This window comes from Scyliorhinus canicula, chromosome 24 (assembly GCF_902713615.1).
Source record: "Scyliorhinus canicula chromosome 24, sScyCan1.1, whole genome shotgun sequence".
Lineage (NCBI taxonomy): Eukaryota > Metazoa > Chordata > Chondrichthyes > Carcharhiniformes > Scyliorhinidae > Scyliorhinus > Scyliorhinus canicula.
The window spans coordinates 25,081,010-25,101,377 of record NC_052169.1 but is presented as its reverse complement, the minus strand read 5'-3'; the positions used below and the strand labels follow the sequence as shown (position 1 = coordinate 25,101,377).

The 20,368-nt window shown below is 45.1% G+C and overlaps 1 protein-coding gene across 7 annotated transcripts in view; it reads left to right on the top strand.

The window, feature by feature from the left end:
- vps13c (vacuolar protein sorting 13 homolog C) overlaps window positions 1-20,368 on the top strand; it is a 368,173-nt gene that overhangs the window by 173,814 nt on the left and 173,991 nt on the right. For all 7 annotated transcript variants that reach the window (XR_005458698.1, XR_005458696.1, XR_005458697.1 and 4 more), the window contains 6 exons: window positions 3,209-3,325; window positions 4,542-4,645; window positions 9,957-10,124; window positions 16,612-16,916; window positions 17,394-17,541; window positions 20,153-20,264. Coding sequence is in view for 4 of the 7 variants with exons in the window: in XM_038784422.1 (XP_038640350.1) it covers window positions 3,209-3,325; window positions 4,542-4,645; window positions 9,957-10,124; window positions 16,612-16,916; window positions 17,394-17,541; window positions 20,153-20,264 (954 nt within the window). In the remaining 3 variants the exon portion in view is untranslated. The remainder of the gene's footprint in view (window positions 1-3,208; window positions 3,326-4,541; window positions 4,646-9,956; window positions 10,125-16,611; window positions 16,917-17,393; window positions 17,542-20,152; window positions 20,265-20,368) is intronic.

The following is a 20,368-nucleotide window of genomic DNA, read 5'->3' as shown; positions in this document are numbered from 1 at the left end:
GATAAATTGCCCTTGGTGTCCAAAATTGCCCTTAGTTTTGGGTGGGGTTACTGGGTTATGGGAATAGAGTGGAGGTGTTAACATTGGGTAGGGTGCTCTTACCAGGAGCCGGTGCAGACTCGATGGGCCGAATGGCCTCCTTCTGCACTGTAAATTCTATGATTCTAACCATTGTGCTGCCGTGCCGCCATTTAGCAATACTCAAGTTCTGCACTACTAGACAATTATTAATATTCATATTTAAAGGGCAGCACGGTGGCGCAGTGGTTAGCACTGCAGCCTCACGGCGCTGAGGTCCCAGGTTTGATCCCGGCTCTGGGTCACTGTCCATGTGAAGTTTGCACATTCTCCCCGTGTTTGTGGGGTTTCGCCCCCACAACCCAAAGATGTGCAGGGTAGGTGGATTGGCCTCGCTAAATTGGAAAATGAATTGGGTGCTCTAAATTTATATTAAAAAAATAATCATATTTAACTAGTCTGATTGGTCCACCTGAGCCTGAGGAGAAGGAACGTTCCCCCATGCCCCGTTTGGATACTGGGATCTCGCACTTTCAGCATTTCCCCTCCTGCAGCAGCCACCCACATCCCAGCATTAACTTCATTCCAGAGACTTTCCGTGAGACTCTGGCAACCTCGAGCTCCCACCCACATTCCTGTTCCCGCCTCCCGGTTTTGCGCAGGAGACGACCCCGTCAAATGTCCATGCGACCCAGGCGTTAGAATGGCATGGGTGGAGAAATGGGAAATGACAGATTATTTGGAGGGGGGGGGGGTGGTATTACCTACCAATCTCCATTCTGCCCATCCTACATCCTGCCCAACCCGTTTCCAAGTTAAAATGAATCCTATCTTGTCTGTAACCACTGCCTGCTGAGCGTTGGCAGCCTTTCCTGAGTTTTTTCAGATTTTCAGCTCCTGCAGTATTTTCTGCACCACCCCAACCCAGGCAATTGAAAAGCAACTTGCATAACTCGCAACTTGAACATTATGAATAAAACAGCAATACATTCTCGCAAATCAGAATCACTGTGGGCATTAGTCAATAACAAAAATGTAATAGTTTGTTCAACTTCGGAAGCAATTTAAGAAGTGCTGTGTTGTGTGCCTGTACAGCCGATAATGTCGTGGATACTGATATCAGCAGCATCCTATCTAAAGGATGCTGAAGGTTCCTGCAGCGGGTCCCAAGCTGAATCTCCAGTAACCAAGTCTCCTTTTTTTGGCAAGACTTGGCAGGATGCCAGTCAGATTCAGACTGGTGCTGGCGATACTGATGGTGTTAAGGAAGACAGGCTGGCAGCCCAGCACAAAATCTGTAGCTGCATCCCTTCTGGGACAGCAGAAGGTTTCGAAGCGGGGGGGGGGGGAAGATTAGTTGCAAGCATTCAGCGTGAGTTTGAGCCATTTTGCACCTTGAATCATGGAATGAGGGTCAAGTGCATTCACTAAATCCCATCACTGCATTCAATTGCTGCAAAACTTTCCCTTCTAATTCATGGAATGAGATAATCTTTTTAACAAACCGCAGCCCTGACACACCTTTATGTAGTCGGCAGGAGGAAAGCACTCTTTTTAACTTTATTTATTTATTTTTTTATAAATTTAGAGTACCCAAATCATTTTTCCCAATTAAGGAGCATGGCCAATCTACTTAGCCTGCACATCTTTGGGTTGCGGGGGCGAAACCCACACAAACACTGGGAGAACGTGCAAACCCCACACGGGCAGTGTACCAGAGCCGGGATCAAACCTGGGACCTCGGTGCCGTGAGGCAACAGGGCTAACCCACTGCGCCACCGTGCTGCCCTCTCTGTTACTTTATTAACCATCTGCAGTTCCATTCTCGATTTAAACAAAGGCAAGTTGTCCACTCCCAGATCAGTGGGTAAAGGACACTGGGATCACAGTGGTCTGGGGGGGGCTCAATGCAATGCGTCTGCGCGCGCGAGTGCTGGCGGCTACGGCAATCTTGCACCCTTCCCGCGGCACACTGGTTTGCCACGGCACAGCGGTTGGGGCCCACTGTTCTAGTGCCTGTGTGGCCAGATTTCATTGGTAATCCAGGACAGTCGGGGGGGGGGGGGGGGGGGGGCGCGGGGCGCGCGACAAGTTCAATTCCCTGTGGGATGGAGGGAGCGTCTTCATGTTGCCCGATTTTTATTTTACCATGTAAAATCATTTGCCTTTCAGGAGTATTTCATACTTCGGGCATTTAGAGAATGTTAGTTAGTGGAGTTAGCGTTGTTAGTTAGTGGAGTACACCACTTAATGCTCGAGCACCAAATAATTGAACTTCGGCCACTTGAGCATCTATTTATTTGTGCAACAGCGACATGCAATTTTAAAAATTAAACCAAAGAAAGAACCATCATGAGGTGGGCATTCTCCTGATCAAGGGGCGATATTTTTACCGTCTTTGTGAAAGATGGAAGTGTCTCATTGGCAGTTTTTACCTTGTGCAGCCTTCAACCAAGTGAAAGTGTTTAACCACAAAAATTCAGGGAACTCGGTCAGTAAGGCAATGCCTGTGTGTCCGTGCTCAAATCATGAAAATGTCGGCAATAAGAGGCAACTAAGTTTCCTCAAAGTATTCTCCTTAAAGCATATGAAAAATGCTGACTGAACATTGCTCAATTATTTCTGACTGTTTCAGGAACAAATGGCAGAACATACAGAGATTACAATCTCTCCATCCACCCCCCCCCCCCCCCCCCCCCCCCCCCCCCCCCCCCACCCACCCACCCACCCACACTCAGTTCCATCACAAGTTAGTGTTTGTTAGCAAGGGTGAACTGCAGATTTTTTTGTCCCTTTCCGTGCAGCTGTCTCTGTCCAAATCGGGCCTGGCAGGAATGGGGTCCGAGAATAATTATATCTTGTCAGATAACTGACTGTGCTCCTTTATTGTACTGGCTGCAATGCGCTTCACACAGAAAAGAAAATCAAGAAGCAAACCTTTATAGGGGTACCTCTGTATTGTTGTGAAAATCATTCAATGACCTCTGCGCACAAATCCTTATTTTGATGCCGCTGTTTTGTCTTTTTATTTCATGCTGATCTAAAGTCAAAAGAAATATCTGTAAATAACGCGTTCACTTATTCCCAAACAGTGCTTCAGGAAGAAATAACATTTTGTCCAAAGTATTTGTTGCATTGTGTGACTTTGATCTAGCTATCGAAAAATCACCAGGGTTTCTTTATTTGACAGTTTTGAGAAGCTCCAGGGATACTGACGTGGTGGCTTTCAAGATGTTTGCCATGATGGATGCATTTAATGTGGCGGTCTGCGATGAAAAGTGCAGTATTGCCAACATTCGAGTTCAGGGTAAGACTTGTGCTGAGCGAGGCAGCACTGAACTCCGTTGCTTCTTAATTGCGGTCATTTTTCACTTACACTGGACTGCACGCCTCACTCACAGAATCATTGAACGGTTACAGCACGCAGCCGAATGACCATTCAGACTGCTGTGTCCGTGCTGACTCTGTGAAGGAACAATTCACCTCGTGTCCCCCTCCCTGTCGTTTGCGCTAACAGAACGACCCACTTTTTTTCCGGAAACAAAGTTGCTAATTCTAATTTATTTCCTTATTTCCCATTTTATAAAACTGCGTTGCAGTGATGTTGTCACTTGAAATGCATGCTGGAATACAAAGAAGTTTGGAAATCTAGGGGTCATTTTTACAGCCCCATGCTGTATTTAAAGGTGGGGGATGGTTCTTAAAATGGGCTGTTCGCACACTGCCTTCCTGCCCACCCCCACCTGTCTCCCATATTATGGTTGGCGGGTAAGGCACCCAACCTGCGCTTGAGTCTGTTGAGGCCCATGAATTAATTAATGATCACTTGAGAACCTCATTCTAACTCTGGCGCTACAGTTCGTGCATCAGAAGGAAGTTGAGCAGCCCAGCTGCTTTCACGGCACAGACTGCTGGCAGGGAGGAATCTGTGAGGACATACCTCCTGGGCAGGGCAGGGAAAGGGGGCAGGGGGGACCTCCTATACCCGTCAGATGCACCCCCTCTACGCAAGATCGTATCCCCTCTTTAAACCTCTGCGGCATTTAAACATGTCCCCTCCCTCATGTCCTCTATGTCCCCTCCTAATCCCACCATCCTTGACGGGCAGCTCTGTGCAAAATCCCTGGACTAAGGCCAACACTTCTCTGGGGATTGCCTGCCCACTCGCAGCCCGCCCACTTGGTTCTTCTCTCATTTCCCAAAGCGGCATTGATTTCATGGTTTTTGGAAGAGTTCAGAATGACTTTCCTGTCCTGAACTGATGTCCTCTGATATTTGAAGAAGAAGATGCAGTTCTTGCTCTTGTTTTCCACATAGTGGGATGTAGAGTGGTGCAAAATCTTTTGTAGGGACATGTTTGCCATTGTTGGAAAACCCTGCACAGGAATGTACAGGTGATGCAAGTTTTGAAATGTGCTGTGGAGGGTGTGGTCAAGATGTTGATGCACACCTCCCATTTATTCACTTAATTTCGCTCAAATGAATGTTGTAGTAATTGTTGAATGGCTTATTTAACCATGCAGGTTTGGATGCATCTGCTTCAGTGCAGTCAAAGCAGATGGAAGTCTCTGCCAGACTTCGGGATATCGTTGTCACAGATGTTGATTCAAAGACTCTGCATAAAAAGGTAATCTGCTGCATGCGCTGATGTCATCGTTGAGTGAACATCTGAATTCATGGACAGCGAGAGCTGCACGTCAGGAAATTAGAGGAATATCTCCAGCTGTGTACCATGAAGCTAACTGGAAATTCTGTAAGAACAAATACCAATGCATGGTGTAGTGCCGTGTTTATTGCCTCTTACAGCACAATAGAAGCAAAATAAGCTTGAACGTGCACTGGAGAAGTTCTGATAGAAGTAGGTTCACATTTTGTGTTGCATGTGGCAGGAACAACACATGTTCTTTACCCTTTGTGTGGGTCTGCAATTGCAGTCGAGGTAAGGAATTGGGTTTTAGCAGTGTAATGTTTTCTGACCCAGCACAGAGTTAATATCCTGCCTTCCGTGTTAGTTATTTATTGTCTGGATGCGGGTGTTGCCAGGAAGGGGCCCATCCTGAGAAAGTGATGCCCATTTGCCTGCTGATCTTGTACTGATGTTACTCCTGTTGTCCAGTAAAGGTAAGGGAGCATCGATGCATCTCCAAGTTAGGCTGGTGTGTTACTTGTCCTTTCTGGTGAAGGTTGTGGGGTAGGGTTGTGTTTCTGCAGTGTACTGTGGAGGTAGAATATACTGTGATGGTCATGTGGCACAGAGGGTAGTGTCCCTAGCTCTGGGCCAGAAGCTCCCAGTTGCAGTCACGCTCCAGGACGAAATGACCATGGAAGGTGTGTTCATAATATGGTTGATTATCAGCCCCTAATTCCTTCCTGATGGCAGTTGGTAAGAGTGGGAGAGTTTGCTGGTCAGCCATGCTGCAGAAGGCGATGGCAAACCACAGCAAGAACACTGCCAAACACAATCATGGACCAGTCCAGCCCATCGTCGCCTGTGCCCACTTCGGGCATTGTACCTGGAGGAAGAGAACATGCTGCAGCCACAGTGGAAGGGCAAACATTGAATCTTTTAGCATGAGCTCGGATCAAACAAACTCCATTCTACTGGATCGTGTCGAGTTTCTTGAGCATTGTAACCCATCCTGGCAAGTGTTGTAGATTCCTGAAGACCTATACCTTCCTCCAGGTCATTTATGTAAATCACAAACAACAGTGGTCCGCGCACGGATCCCTGTGGAACACCACTAGTCACCCTTTGCCATTTTGAGACACTCCCTTCCACCATTACTCTCTGTCACCTGTTGCCCAGCCAGTTCTTTATCCAGGTGGTAGTCTCTGTGATGGTGGTTCTATTGATGGTCAACAAAAGGTGTTGGACCATTTTGGAGATAGCCCTGGCCTTTGCAGTTAGGTAGTATAAGAATTACCTGGATCAAAACCCAAGCTTGGTGTTGTCCAGGTCCTGCTGCCAATAGGCTTGAGTTAATTCAGTAAACTCAGCACAATGATATTATAAACAGCTTCCCCTCCTCATTAATCCAGCATGATTGTAAAACAACTGACAGGATTCCTAATTTTTAGACCGTTTCTTTCCTTGCATTGAATAATTAACAATTATTATCTGAGAGAGCCAGTGTCAAACATGTGCTTAAAATCCATTCCTTGAATAGTTTTGATCATTTGTATGATTTTATTTTTACGACATTGGAATAGGTCACAAAGTGTCTCCAAAGTGTTACATAAAGTTTCTACATGAGTTTGTTTGTATTGGCATTAGTAGCTGCCAATGCGCATTTGGAGTAAATTTGCTGGGCGCAAACCCTTGGCGAGCTTCTAAATCCCTCCCCCTCTCTCCCTGCCCACAGTTTTGGGCTGAACAGACTGTTCACAATCACAGCACCTAATTTAACGAGGAGTTGAACTTCTGATGCCGTACCCTGTCTGTCACCACAACTGCTTATTACCACCTCTGCAGCATTATTCATCAGCATTTCTGCCTCTGTCCATCTGCTGCTGAAACCCTTATTGTTGCCTTTGCATTTGGCTGTTCTCATTATTGTCTTGGCTGGTCTCCCAACTTCCATCCTACATGAGCATGGGTTCATTCACGATGAACTGCCTGCCCTAAAGACGTTAAGCTGTGTTTTCCCTTTATTCCTGGACTGTGGCCAACATTGGCACCAGGTCCACCAATGCATGTGTTTTAAAATTCTTATCCTTGTGTTCAAAGTCCCCCTTGACCCGCACCACCTCTACCTCGGTGTTCACTTCCACCCCGACATTGTTCTTAAACTCTCCATTCTGACAACCCTGGCCTTTTATGCATTCTCCTTCATCCTACCATTGTTGTCTGTGCTGCCTAGGCTGTTCCTAAATCTGTGTGTGTCTCTTTTCTTCTTTTAAGATGCTCCTTAGAACAAACCTCTTTGATCGAGTGCTTCGTCACTGTCCTATTCTCCTTTGGCTCTGTGACTGTTATCGTGCGATTAAAGGAACGGTTGAGGACTCTGGGTCTGTACTCGTTGGAATTTAGAAGGATGACCATCTCAGACTAAAGGGACAATCCTTTAAAACAGAGATGAGGAGGAATTTCTTCAGCCAGAGGGTGGTGAATCTGTGGAACTTCTTGCTGCAGAAGGCTGTGGAGGCCAATTCACTGAGTGTCTTTAAGGCCGAGATAGATAGGTTCTTGATAAATAAGGGGATCAGGGGTTATGGGGAGAAGGCAGGAGAATGGGGATGAGAAAATATCAGCCATGATTGAATAGCGGAGCAGACTCGGGCTGAGTGGCCTAATTCTGCTCCTATGTCTTATGGTCTTATGATTGTGCTTCTGTGAAGTTCTTCTGGACATTTTACTATGTCTGAAAACACTGTACAGGTTGTTGTTGTAACTGAGCTGAGCACAGTATTCGCCTCATTCAGTGGAAAAGAAAATATACAAAATAATGAAACTGAATGAAGTTCTGCAGTCATGCCAGCTCTCGTGGGTTTATTCCGACACAGGCAATTTCTGAATAATATTGAGCCTCATTTGTAATCTCGTGAGAGACTAGAGATTTTTTACAGGTATTCAAAAATGTGACTTTCCTGCACGTTATATTCTGGAAAGTCAGATGGCGGATGATACGGCAGAACATCTTTACTGACTTCACTTTATTTGCAGAGTTAGATGTAACAAGTATACACCTCCTAACTCAGTCAGGCTTTTTCTCTCTCTCTCTCTTGGTGAATACTGTCCAAGAACTGGAGAAAATGTTCAAGCTGATACCAATTGTTAAGTTTTGATCAAGTGACTAACTAGTATTCTATGTACCTTGTACCCAGGATTAGAATTGAAATGACAACAAACCGGCAGCTATTCACTCCATGTTTTCCTTTTGGTTACCGATGACATTTGCTTGTTGAGGTGGTTTGATTAGTTTGCTGATTGCCTGCTGATCAGTGACTTGGTTACAGAGAGCAGCTCTTCACTGCCTCTGGCTACCAATCAGTCCCAACTATGTCCGACAATACATCACTTTTAAAGAGATATCCTGCTATTGTTAAAGGCACAGCACGCACCAATGGTATAAACAGTTCCAATATTATCATTATTGAACAGCTTATAAATTTTTCCTAAGGTTTGCCTGAAATATGACAGCTCACATTACATTCACATTAAGTAAAAGCATGTACAATGGTACTGATTTTATGCTGCAGATTGATTTATAATCAGTTTTTTTTTTAGAAAGTTCATTTAGTTTGACACCCCCTTCCATAATTCAAAATGTAAAATACTCTGATTTTCTATCAGAAAATTTGTCTAAACGCAAAGAAAATATTTATTTTAGCGTCCAGATGATTTAATGATGCCGGTGTTATTTCTGTCTGTTTATATGGCTTTCTCTGCTGCTGTGATGTTTTATATTGATGGAGATGGAGCACAATTGACAGCATTTTCATATATGTGACCCATAGTGTGGCGATCTAATAACACCGGAGACCTAGTTTGTTCTGTTCCATTTACAACTAATCCTGCTTTTATATTTGGTGAGAAGTCTTACAACATCACTAGCTTTCGGAGAACAGCTCCTTCCTCAGCTCCTTCCACCTGAGGAAGGAGCTGTGCTCCGAAAGCTAGTGATTCGAAACAAACCTGTTGGACTTTAACCTGGTGTTGTAAGACTTTTTACTGTGCCCATCCCAGTCCAACGCTGCATCCCCACATCATTTATATTGGTGTTTTTGGAGTTCTCTGGATAGAATGGTGTTTGTTAATGTGGATTACATTGTAAACTTTACGACTGTGCCCCAGCAATAGACTGAGTGGTCTATGAGGTGATTTGCTAGGGTTGAATAGGTCGGAAGAAACTGCTTCCAGGGGTCCAGAATGAGTGAATGTAGATACAAATCTAGATTTCGGAGTGGTAGAACCATTTGAATTTTCCCTTCCTAATAACATTGTAGGTGTACCTACACCATGTGGACTGCAGCGGGTCAAGAAGCTGGCTCGTTGCCACCTTCCACAGGGCAAATAGGGTTGGACAGAAAATGCTGGTCCAGCCATCGGCACCGACAATAAAAGAAACTGCTGAAAAAAAGAGACATGCTGTTGAAATGTTTCACCTGCAGGAATACCAGCTCTAAAGGGAACAACAATTTATACCGCATGAAAAGAGAGATATGAATTGTCCTGATGAGTGCAAGATGAAAAGCTTCGACAGCATGTATCTTTTCATTTCTTTACTACCAAATGACTATTAATAAAAAAAAGGGAGGAGTGCAAGGCTGTGGAATGAACGACCAAGGGTCATGACTGAAGCAGCAGCCTGGTCAAGATTTAAGTGAGGTCAGGCACGAGGGGAAGGGGGATAACTGGGACCAGAGAGCTGAGACTCGAAATCTGGGCTAATGCTCTCTTGTGCCTGATGGGAATGAAAAATGAAAATCGCTTATTGTCACGAGTAGGCTTCAATGAAGTTACTGTGAAAAGCCCCTAGTCGCCACATTCCGGCGCCTGTCCGGTGAGGCTGGTACGGGAATCGAACCGTGCTGCTGGCCTGCTTGGTCTGCTTTAAAAGTCAGCGATTTAGCTCAGTGAGCTAAACCAGCCCCTGTTAAATCACTTATTGTCACGAGTAGGCTTCAATGAAGTTACTGTGAAAAGCCCCTAGTCGCCACATTCCGGCACCTGTCCGGGGAGGCTGGTACGGGAATCGAACTGTGCTGCTGGCCTGCTTGGTCTGCTTTAAAAGCTGGTGATTTAGCCCAGTGAGCTAAACCAGCCCCTGGAATGAGTGGCCTATGTCTAGGTTAGTCGGTTCATGGGCTCTGTGACCCTTTACTGTAATGCAGAGTGGTGATTATTGTTGCAAACCTGGGGGCTTTACGTTTTAATGCTTTAGTTGTTTCGTATTTGATGGAAAAATTGAATTGATTGTTGTACCTCCTTTTTCTAGGCTGTCTCAATTGTTGGAAATGAAGTGTTCAGCTTTAATATAACCTTGTATCCGAATGCTATTGATGGCGAGAACTATGCTGATATGTCAAAGGTGGACGGCAAAGTCATGTTACGAGTTGGCTGTATTCAGATTATATATCTGCATAAATTTGTTATGTCATTTCTGGTAAGTTCAGTGTGTAATGCTAATTTAAATATATTAACCAAAGCAAATTTAATAACCGTTTCTGTTAAATATAATTTTCATGATAAATTTTCTTTAGCGTGAAGTGCTCGGAGCATGATATCCCCTCCGCTAGTTTAATTTCTCTCCTGGTAAAGTTTCTGCAGGGCATAACTGTTTATCGACAATCTATTGTTTCCATATTTCACTTATGCCAATAATTATTTTCTGTTCCCTAGTCAACCTGATGTATGTAATGTTCCTGTCTCTAGTCATGAAGTGGCATTAACTGATTTCGCGGGTGCTGCCTGCTGTACTGTACATCTTGGGGAGAGAAAGGGGGGGAGAATATTTGAAATGTAAGTGACGTAATAAGTGACCATAAGCGATAGAACATAGAACAGTACAGCACAGAACAGGCCCTTCGGCCCTCGATGTTGTGCCGAGCCATGATCACCCTACTCAAACCCACGTATCCACCCTATACCCGTAACCCAACAATCCTCCCCTTAACCTTACTTTTTAGGACACTACGGGCAATTTAGCATGGCCAATCCACCTAACCCGCACATCTTTGGATAGGTGCAGGAATTGGCCATTTAGCCCTTCGAGCCTGTCTTAATCTCGGCAAAAGTAGCTGGCGTGATGCTGGCTATTTTGTTGGCTTTGTATAGGGGTCTGGTTAGCTCATTTGACCAACTGGCTGGCGATTTGGTTCAGGATAATGCCAACAGCGTGGGTTTGATTCCCATTCCGGCTGAGGTGGACTTGGGACCTGATTCCCCTCCGTTCCCGGGAGTACGGAATGTAACAGCAAACTACCATTGATAAAACAACAGTGCAGGATGAAATATCAGAAGGCAATGAGTGGAGGACCTGCCATTGGGCAGAGCTACACATTGAATGAATGGCTTAGTCTGTGCGTGATTGATTTAGAATCAGAGAATGGTTATAGCACAGGTGGTGGCCATTTGGCCCATCATCTCTGTGCCAGCTCTTTGCCAGAACAATTCATCGAGTGCTACTCCACTGCCCTTTCCCTTTGCCCTGCAAATTTTTCCTTTTCCGATAATGATATAATTCTCTTCTGAAAGCCGCAATTGAATACCGTTTCTGCCACACTCTCGGGCAGTGCATTCCAGATGCTAACTAGTCACTGCGTAAAGAAGAATTTTCTCCTGTCGCTGTTGCTTCTTTTGCCAATTACCTTAATTTGGTGTCCTGGAAATCATAGAATTTACAGTTAGGAAGGAGGCCATTCAGCCCATTGAGTCTGCTCCAGCCCTTGGAAAGAGCACAGCACCCAAGCCCACATCTCCACCCTATCCCCGGAATCCAGTAACGGCACCTAAGCTTTTTTGGAACATGAAGCGCAATTTATCACAGCCAATCCACCTAACCTCCACATCTTTGGACTGTGGGAGGAAACCGGAGCACCCGGAGGAAACCCACATAGACACGGGGAGAACATGCAAACTCCACACAGACCGTGACCCAAGCCGGGACTCGAACCCGGGACCCTGGAGCTGTGAAGCAACAGTGCTAACCATTGTGCTACCGTACTGCCCACAGTCTTCCCTGGTCTTCTCTCCTTCCACGAATGGGTGCAATTTCTCCCTATTTAGTTTGGTAAGATCCCTCATGATCTTGAACACCGCCATCAAAATTAGGCTGAATTTGGTTGGGAAGCACTTCTTAGGATGTCAAAGGTGTTACATAAACACCTTTTATATTCTTTGCATTTGTGAAAATGGATAGTTCAAGGTTTTGCATGTGTGCCATGGGGAACATGTTATGACTTATTAACAACGCACTGTTTTAAATTTAATATATAGTTTAATCAAAAGTAGGTAATCAATTTGTTTTGAATCACAGACTAGATTTACTGTTGTGGAAGTTTTTTAAAAAATTGTCTCGGCGCAAGTTAAAGAGTGAGCTGTTTTTCTATGGATAGGAGATTTATGTCACGTAATACCTGATGTATAATTATGGTGTTGACGTGTGGGTTTGTGTTTCTTTTAAGGCTAGAAACAATTCACTTGTTTCACTTGAATTGTGGCTGAATACGTCTTACAGTTTTTAGGTCACAGTTAAATTGTTAAAGAGCAAAGGTGGATTAGTTTAATTGGTTTGTTCAGGGAATCGTGCAGATTGGAAAGTACTCCTTGTTTTAAGGTGAGAATCTGCACACAAGGAAATCCACTTGGAATATAGAACATTACAGCGCAGTACAGGCCCTTCGGCCCTCGATGTTGCGCCGTCCTGTGAAACCCTTCAAAAGTCCCTCTACACTATTCCCTTATCGTCCATATGCCTATCCAATGACCATTTGAATGCGTTTAGTGTTGGCGAGTCCACTACTGTTGCAGGCAGGGCATTCCACGCCCTTACTACTCTCTGAGTAAAGAACCTACCTCTGACATCTGTCCTATATCTATCTCCCCTCAATTTAAAGCTATGTCCCCTCGTGCTAGACATCACCATCCGAGGAAAAAGGCTCTTAATGTCCACCCTATCTAATCCTCTGATCATCTTGTATGCCTCAATTAAGTCACCTCTCAACCTTCTCTCAGCCTTTCCTCATATGATCTTCCCTCCATACCAGGCAACATCCTTGTAAATCTCCTCTGCACCCTTTCCAATGCTTCCACATCCTTCCTATAATGCGGTGACCAGAACTGCACGCAATACTCCAAATGCGGCCGCACCAGAGTTTTGTACAGCTGCAACATGACCTCGTGGCTCTGAAACTCAATCCCTCTACCAATAAAAGCTAACACACCATAGGCGTGATAGTCCAAAGATGTGCGGGTTAGGTGGATTGGCCATGCTAAATTGCCCGTAGTGTCCTAATAAAAGTAAGGTTAAGGGGGGGGTTGTTGGGTTACGGGTATAGGGTGGATACGTGGGTTTGAGTAGGGTGATCATGGCTCGGCTCAACATTGAGGGCCGAAGGGCCTGTTCTGTGCTGTACTGTTCTATGTTCTATAGGCCTTCTTAACAACCCTCTCAACCTGGGTGGCAACTTTCAGGGATCTATGTACATGGACACCGAGATCTCTGCTCATCCACACTACCAAGAATCTTACCATTAGCCCAGTACTCTGTCTTCCTGTTATTCCTTCCAAAATGAATTGCCTCACACTTTTCTGCATTAAACTCCATTTGCCACCTCTCAGCCCAGCTTTGCAGCTTATCTATGTCCCTCTGTAACTTGCAACATCCTTCCGCACTGTCCACAACTCCACCGACTTTAGTGTCATCTAGTGTCATCTGCAAATTTACTCACCCATCCTTGTAAGCCCTCCTCCAGGTCATTTATAAAAATGACAAACAGCAGTGGCCCCAAAACAGATCCTTGTGGCACACCACTAGTAATTGAACTTCAGGCTGAACATTTCCCATCAACCACCACCCTCTGTCTACTTACAGCTAGCCAATTTCTGATCCAAACCGCTACATCACCCTGAATCCCATGCCTCTGTATTTTCTGCAATAGCTTACCATGGGAAACCTTATCAAATGCTTTACTGAAATCCATATACACCACATCAACTGCTTTACCCTCGTCCACCTGTTTGGTCACCTTCTCAAAGAACTCAATAAGGTTTGTGAGGCACGACCTACCCTTCACAAAACCGTGTTGACTATCCCTAATCAAATTTTTCCTTTCTGGATGATTATAAATCCTCTCTCTTATAAACCTTTCCAAGACTTTGCCCACAACAGAAGTAAGGCTCACTGGTCTATAGTTACCAGGGCTGTCTCTACTCCCCTTCTTGAACAATGGGACAACATTTACAATCCTCCAGTCATAAAGATCAAAGCCTAGATATAACTCTTTCCTGCGGTATATACCTATCCCTTGCCATCACTAAAGTAAACGTAACTGAATTGTGGTCACTCTCACCAAAGTGCTCACCTACCTCCAAATCTAACACCTGTCCTGGTTCATTACCCAGTACCAAATCCAATACGGCCTCGCCTCTTGTTGGCCTATCTACATACTGCGTCAGGAAACCCTCCTGCACACATTGGACAAAAACGGACCCATCTAAGGTACTCGAACTATAGAGTTTCCAGTCAATATTTGGAAAGTTAAAGTCCCCCATAACAGCTACCCTGTTACTTTCGCTCCTATCCAGAATCATCTTTGCAATCCTTTCCTCTACATCTCTGGGACTTTTCGGAGGCCTATAGAAAACCCCTAACAGGGTGACCTCTCCTTTCCTGTTTCTTAACTCAGCCCATACTACCTCAGTATTCGAGTCCTCATCAAATGTCCTCTCAGCCACCGCAATACTGTCCTTGACTAACAATGCCACCCCTCCCCCTCTCTTACCACCTTCCCTGAGCTTACTGAAATATCTAAACCCCGGAACCTGCAACAACCATTCCTGTCCCTGCTCTATCCATGTCTCCGAAATGGCCACAACATCGAAGTCCCAGGTACCAACCCATGCTGCAAGTTCACCCATCTTATTCCGGATGCTCCTGGCGTTGAAGTAGACACACTTTAAACCACCCTCCTGCCTGCCGGTACACTCCTGCAACCTTGAAAACTTACTCATGACCTCACTACTATCAACCTCCTGTATACTGGAGCTACAATTCAGGTTGCCAACCCCCTGCTGAATTAGGTTAAACCCTCCCGAAGAGCATTATCAAATTTCCCCCCCAGGATATTGGTAACCCTCTGGTCCAGGTGTAGACCATCCCGTTTGTCGAGGTCCCACCTACCCCAGAATGAGCCCCAATTATCCAGCTTTCTGAAACCCTCCATCCTGCACCATCCCTGTAGCCACGTGTTCAACTGCTCTCTCTCCCTATTCTTTGTCTCGCCAGCACGTGGCATGGGTAACAACCCAGAGATAATAACTCTGTTTGTTCTCGCTCTAAGTTTCCACCCTACCTCCCTGAATTCTTGCCTTACATCCCTATCCCATTTCCTACCTATGTCGTTGGTGCCTATGTGGACCACAACTTGGGGCTGCCCCCCCTCCCCTTTAAGGATCCCGAAAACACGATCTGAGACATCGCTGACCCTGGCACCTGGGAGGCAACACACCAACCGCGGGTCTCTCCCGTTCCCACAGAATCTCCTATCTATCCCCCTAACTATGGAGTCTCCAATGACTGATGCTCTACTCCTCTTCCCCCTTCCCTTCTGAGCAACAGGGGCAGACTCTGTGCCAGAGACATGTACCCCATGGCTTACCCCTGGTAACTACATCCCTGAAGCTTTTATCTATGACCCAACTCTGCCTCCCGAATGATCCGAAGTTCATCCAGCTCCAGCTCCAGTTCCCTAACATGTTTTCTGAGGAGCTGGAGATGGGTGCACTTCCCACAGGTGAAATCAGCAGGGACACTGACGGCGTTCCTTACTTCAAATATTGCACTGCCTTCCCTGCAATCCCCTCTAGATAAAACAAGAAAAAGAAAGGAAGAGCTTACCTGATATTCCCTCAACCCCTTGGGTTAGAGGAGTTGGAAGGGTGGGGGACACTACAAGTGTAGTGTCTCGGGTTTAGCAACCGCCCAACATATCTACAGGTACTAACAAATCTCCCCAGAAACCCCCACGGCCGACTTCCGGTTTCCTGCTGCTCTGAAACAAAAAAACAACTCCGAAAAAAAACTTGTTGCAAAACAAAAATTCAGCTTACCCTCCGCTCTCCTTACCAAAAAATCACTCCCCTCTCTGCCTGCTCCGCTGGAAGAATTTTCCACCTTTGATTCGCTGATAATAGGTTCAGCTTGTCCATTCACCTTCGTTCTGATTCCTCTCCAACAGTGGTCTTGCACTTACCACTGGGATCTTTGCACTGGCAAACAACTTGATTTTCTGAGTAGAGGACGACACGGTATTCATGGCACAGAGACAGGGCATTCGTCCTTTTAAGCCCCATAGAATCAGATAATGCCAGTACAGAAGGAGGCCATTCAGCCCATCTAGTCGGCACCTATTCTCTGAAAGAACACCCTACCTAGGCCCACACATCCACCCTATCCCCGTAACCCCATCTAACGTTTGGACACTCAGGGCAATTTAGCACGACCAGTTAACCTAACCTGTACATCTTTGGACTGTGGGAGGAAGTCGGAACATCTCGAGGAAACCCACGCAGACACTGGGAGAAAGTGCAAACCCCACACAGAATCATCCAAGACCAGGAATTGAACCCGGGTCCCTGGCGCTGAGAGGCAGCAGTGCTGGCCACTGTGCCACCACTCTTTCCTCATCTAAATCCGCCATGGTAACAATCTATTCCCTTCTCCCTCACATACTTGCCCTTAAATGCAATTTTACTATTTTCTTCCATTGCTCCCTGTGGAATGGATTCCACAATTTCACCACTCTCTGGGTAACAAAAGAATTCTCAAACCTCCAACACATTTACTTCAATTTACTGAAGGGAAAGTTTTTCTCTGAATGCATTTAACAGGAAATGATCAAATCTCTTGAATACAAACTGTTCTGTTGCAGAACTTCTTCGACAACTTCCAAACGGCCAAGGAAGCGTTAAGCGCTGCCACAGCGCAGGCTGCAGAAAAAGCTGCCTCTAGCGTGAAGGATTTTGCTCAGAAGAGTTTCCGACTGGCGATGGACATCAATTTGAAAGCTCCAGTCATCATCATCCCCGAGTCCTCCATCTCCATGAACGCTGTGGTGGCAGATTTGGGTTTGATTACCGTTCAGAATAGATTCACTCTGATCCCGGGTGAGGGGTTCTCGGTACCACCTGTGATGGACATCATGGATGTTCGCCTAACACAGCTGAAACTTTCGAGGTAAAGTTAAATGTCTATATCTTGTGGTCCAGTGTGTTTTATATATCCGATTGCTTTCAGCCCAGGATTTTGCTAATAATTAAAATGTTCTGGGCTGTTAGGCATCCATTTATTGTACCTTCCAATGATTGAATAGGATTATTAGAATACATTAAGTGTTTCACATGTATCTGACCAGCACGGCATAAATGAAGTGAAGCAATTAATTTTTGAGGAACTTCGAGATGGAGAGGTTCAGGGAAGGAAATGCCCTCGGGCGATTTCAGATGGAAAAATGGGAGGGATGATCAATCTCGTCCTACCCCCACTACCCCCAAAATTGGCGTAAAATTGTAAATCATTTGAAGCCATAGTCCACAGTCAGATGGATTAAAGCAGTTATCTTATTGGTGTGAAAGGAAATGGTTGATGACTTTCACGTTGCACTTGGTGAGATTTACTTGGTGGTGCAGTGATTCACCTACGTTTTTCCATCAGGACCGTCCTACAGACCAGTTCACCTCAGCTTGACATTCAAATGCTGCAGCCCATCAACTTACAGCTCACCATGCAAAGAAACTTGGCAGCAGACTGGTATCTTAAAATACCGAATGTGGAGATCAAAGGACATTTGAAGACTATGAATGTGGGTAACAGCATGTTTTACAGTGTTCTCAATTTTTTTGTCATATGCTTGTTCTGGCCTGGAAGGTTATACATCTAGTTGGACCTATTGATAGTCAACATGCTACTCCGACACCCTGGGCTAGTGCCTGGTCAATTCCAGCCTCAATTATCTTGGAGTCTCAACGCAAGTAAATTAACCAGAAATTGTTATAAAAATACCCCAAATCTTTGGCGCTTGGCTGCCCAATAATTACAGTCACCAGGTTTAAAGACAATTACTGTTTAGTTATAACATGAACAAATATGAAATGCGCAGTAAGTACAGCTGCTTAACGACAAGCTGAACCTGCCCCCTCCCTCTGACTGCCCCGTCCTTTACCCACACATGCAAGACAGACAAACACAGAGGGGTGAAAAGGGGTAAAAAATAATGAGGATTAAGGTCAAAAGATGAGTCCTTGTTTGAGTGATGAGTTCTTCAGTGCATTTTCTTCACAGTATGAGTGTGCTTTGAAGTCTCTGGCCTACAGCCTGTAATGATCTTCCTTGTAGTTAGCTTTTCTCGGTGAGCTTCAGACCAGCCTGCTCTGCAGAGAGGGTTATCAGATTTTGGTCTCTGCTTGCATCGGCCATTTCTGCACAGAGAGAGTTGTTTCCCACCTTGGCCCTACAGTGAGAATTCGCTGGTTATTTGTGGAGAAAACAAAGTGGAAAGAGAGAGCTTTTCTACCTTCGCTGCCAAAAGCAAAACTGAAATCCCGCCTGATCTCTGAACCATTTCACTGGGAACAGAACCAATCACCAGCTGTTACAGGGCAGAGCACCACCTTCAGGCCCATCCCTTGGCCGCCAACCACACCTATAAATCCGAGCCACCACTCGTGTCAATCTAACCCAGCACAGCATTTTGGATCTTCCTGTTTGAATTAATGGTGCAGGTTGCTTAGTGTTAAAGTCGCAGGTCCATTAAACACCCACGGATCAAAAATGTAACAGCAGAAATAAAAGAAAGGGGAAATAAGGGAATAGACAGGGAACAAACTGGAAAGCCCCGTACAATGCTGTATTATATACTCACAGTACTCCTGAATGGCTAGAAACCCGCGCGATCTGATTTCCCTTGCTGAGCTCTAACTTGTCCAATTCTTTATTGATGAACTTGGCTTGTGGGATTTAGATTTGGGAGGTTGTATCACGTCGATATTTTCCAGACAGAATCCTTGTGGTAGGAATCCTGGCTGATATTTTCTTCTTAAACCATTAGAGACGGAAACCATGGTTCCCAAAGTCCCGACTAGTGTCCTTGCTGTTGATCAAATAGCAATCTTTTTTGTGCATTGAATTCAACACTGCACAATCCACAATCTCCGTAACATTCTGGTGCACAACAGGCTAGCAGAAGGTAAGTTATTAAGCCTGCGGCATCCTCACTCATGAACCCAGAGATATTGACAGATTCCAGTTGAGAGGAGGTCCAGGCCTGGAAATGGGAAGTACCTTGTCTGCGTAGACAGTGCATTGGGAGAAAGCCTGAATCATAACTTCCTTTACACCATCAAAGTGCAGATTGCCATGCTGTACAGATGCTTGTGTGATGCATAAAAAAATGTATTACTGCAGAAGTATGGATAATATTGTGGCATCTTGCTAGTTTGTTTGATTAGTATAAAGTGTTTATCCGGTTACTTTTATTGAGAACAGATGTATTTGACCAATAAAGTCACTGCAGTGGCTGAGTCACATCTGAGTGTTGATCAAACTTAACCATCTGGCAATTCCTCTCATTCAAAGGCATGACTGTTTTAAACTGTGTGTGTGTGTTCCTGCTTTTGATAAGCTTGTCGTTTGCAATGGTGAACAATACCTTCTTAATGTACACAACCTTCCCTAACATGTTCCAGGGCTTAATTCACACATGGGAAGTACAGTATAAAGGATCAAAATACTGCCTAAATGATGGCCAAGAGGGGGAAATCTTCTCCATTTGTGGCAGTCCAATGCCACAGATATCCATTGCTAACAGCTGTCCTCACTGAGTCAATTCCAGGCTTCAAACCATGCTCCCCAACACTGGCTCCGATTTCCTTTATTATTCGGCGCTCCTACCTTTTGGTCGGTAGCAAGGTAGAATTATGGTTGCACGGGATTTTTATGCAGGAAGCATAATGGTAGCACTACAATATAATTAGTAGGGAGTGTGGGTCTGAATGTCCACACACGGCATAGATTATTCCCCTGAGCATTGAATCTTAAAATTCGGAGGGAGGCTCTCCAGTCCATTGTCCCAATTTTTTGAACCCGTTAGTGGGTGCTCGCAGACTTTTGTAGCTCCTGCCCGATGGAAGAGATTGAATATATTCAAGGCTGATCCACACGGGAGTCAGAGGTCATTGGGGGCAGGCAAGAAAGTGGGATTAAGGCCACCGTAAAATCAGCCATGATCTCAGTGAATGACACAGCAGGCTCAAGGAGCCAGACTGCTCTGGTTACTGGCGATCATATCTGGGAAAGCAAGATGAAAATTCATCTCTCCGCCTCCGGGAGAGGCATAATTGTAGTTAGCATTTCAGAACAGAGTGTTACCTATCTGTTGGAGCTCTGTTCAACTTCATCTTATTTTCCTGTTTCAGATTGTTCTGAGTGAAGAAGATCTCACTGTTCTGATGAAGGTTTTTCAGCAAAACCTTGGTGAAGGCAGCAAGGAACCAAGTGCAACGAAAACACTGAAGGATAATGGAAAAAGTAATGACAGATATTCAGTTGGTGAAAAATATTATTTCCACTACACCCTGTGTTTGAAGTCCTAAAACATTGCCATTTGAATGAAAAAGTGACCGACAAAAAAC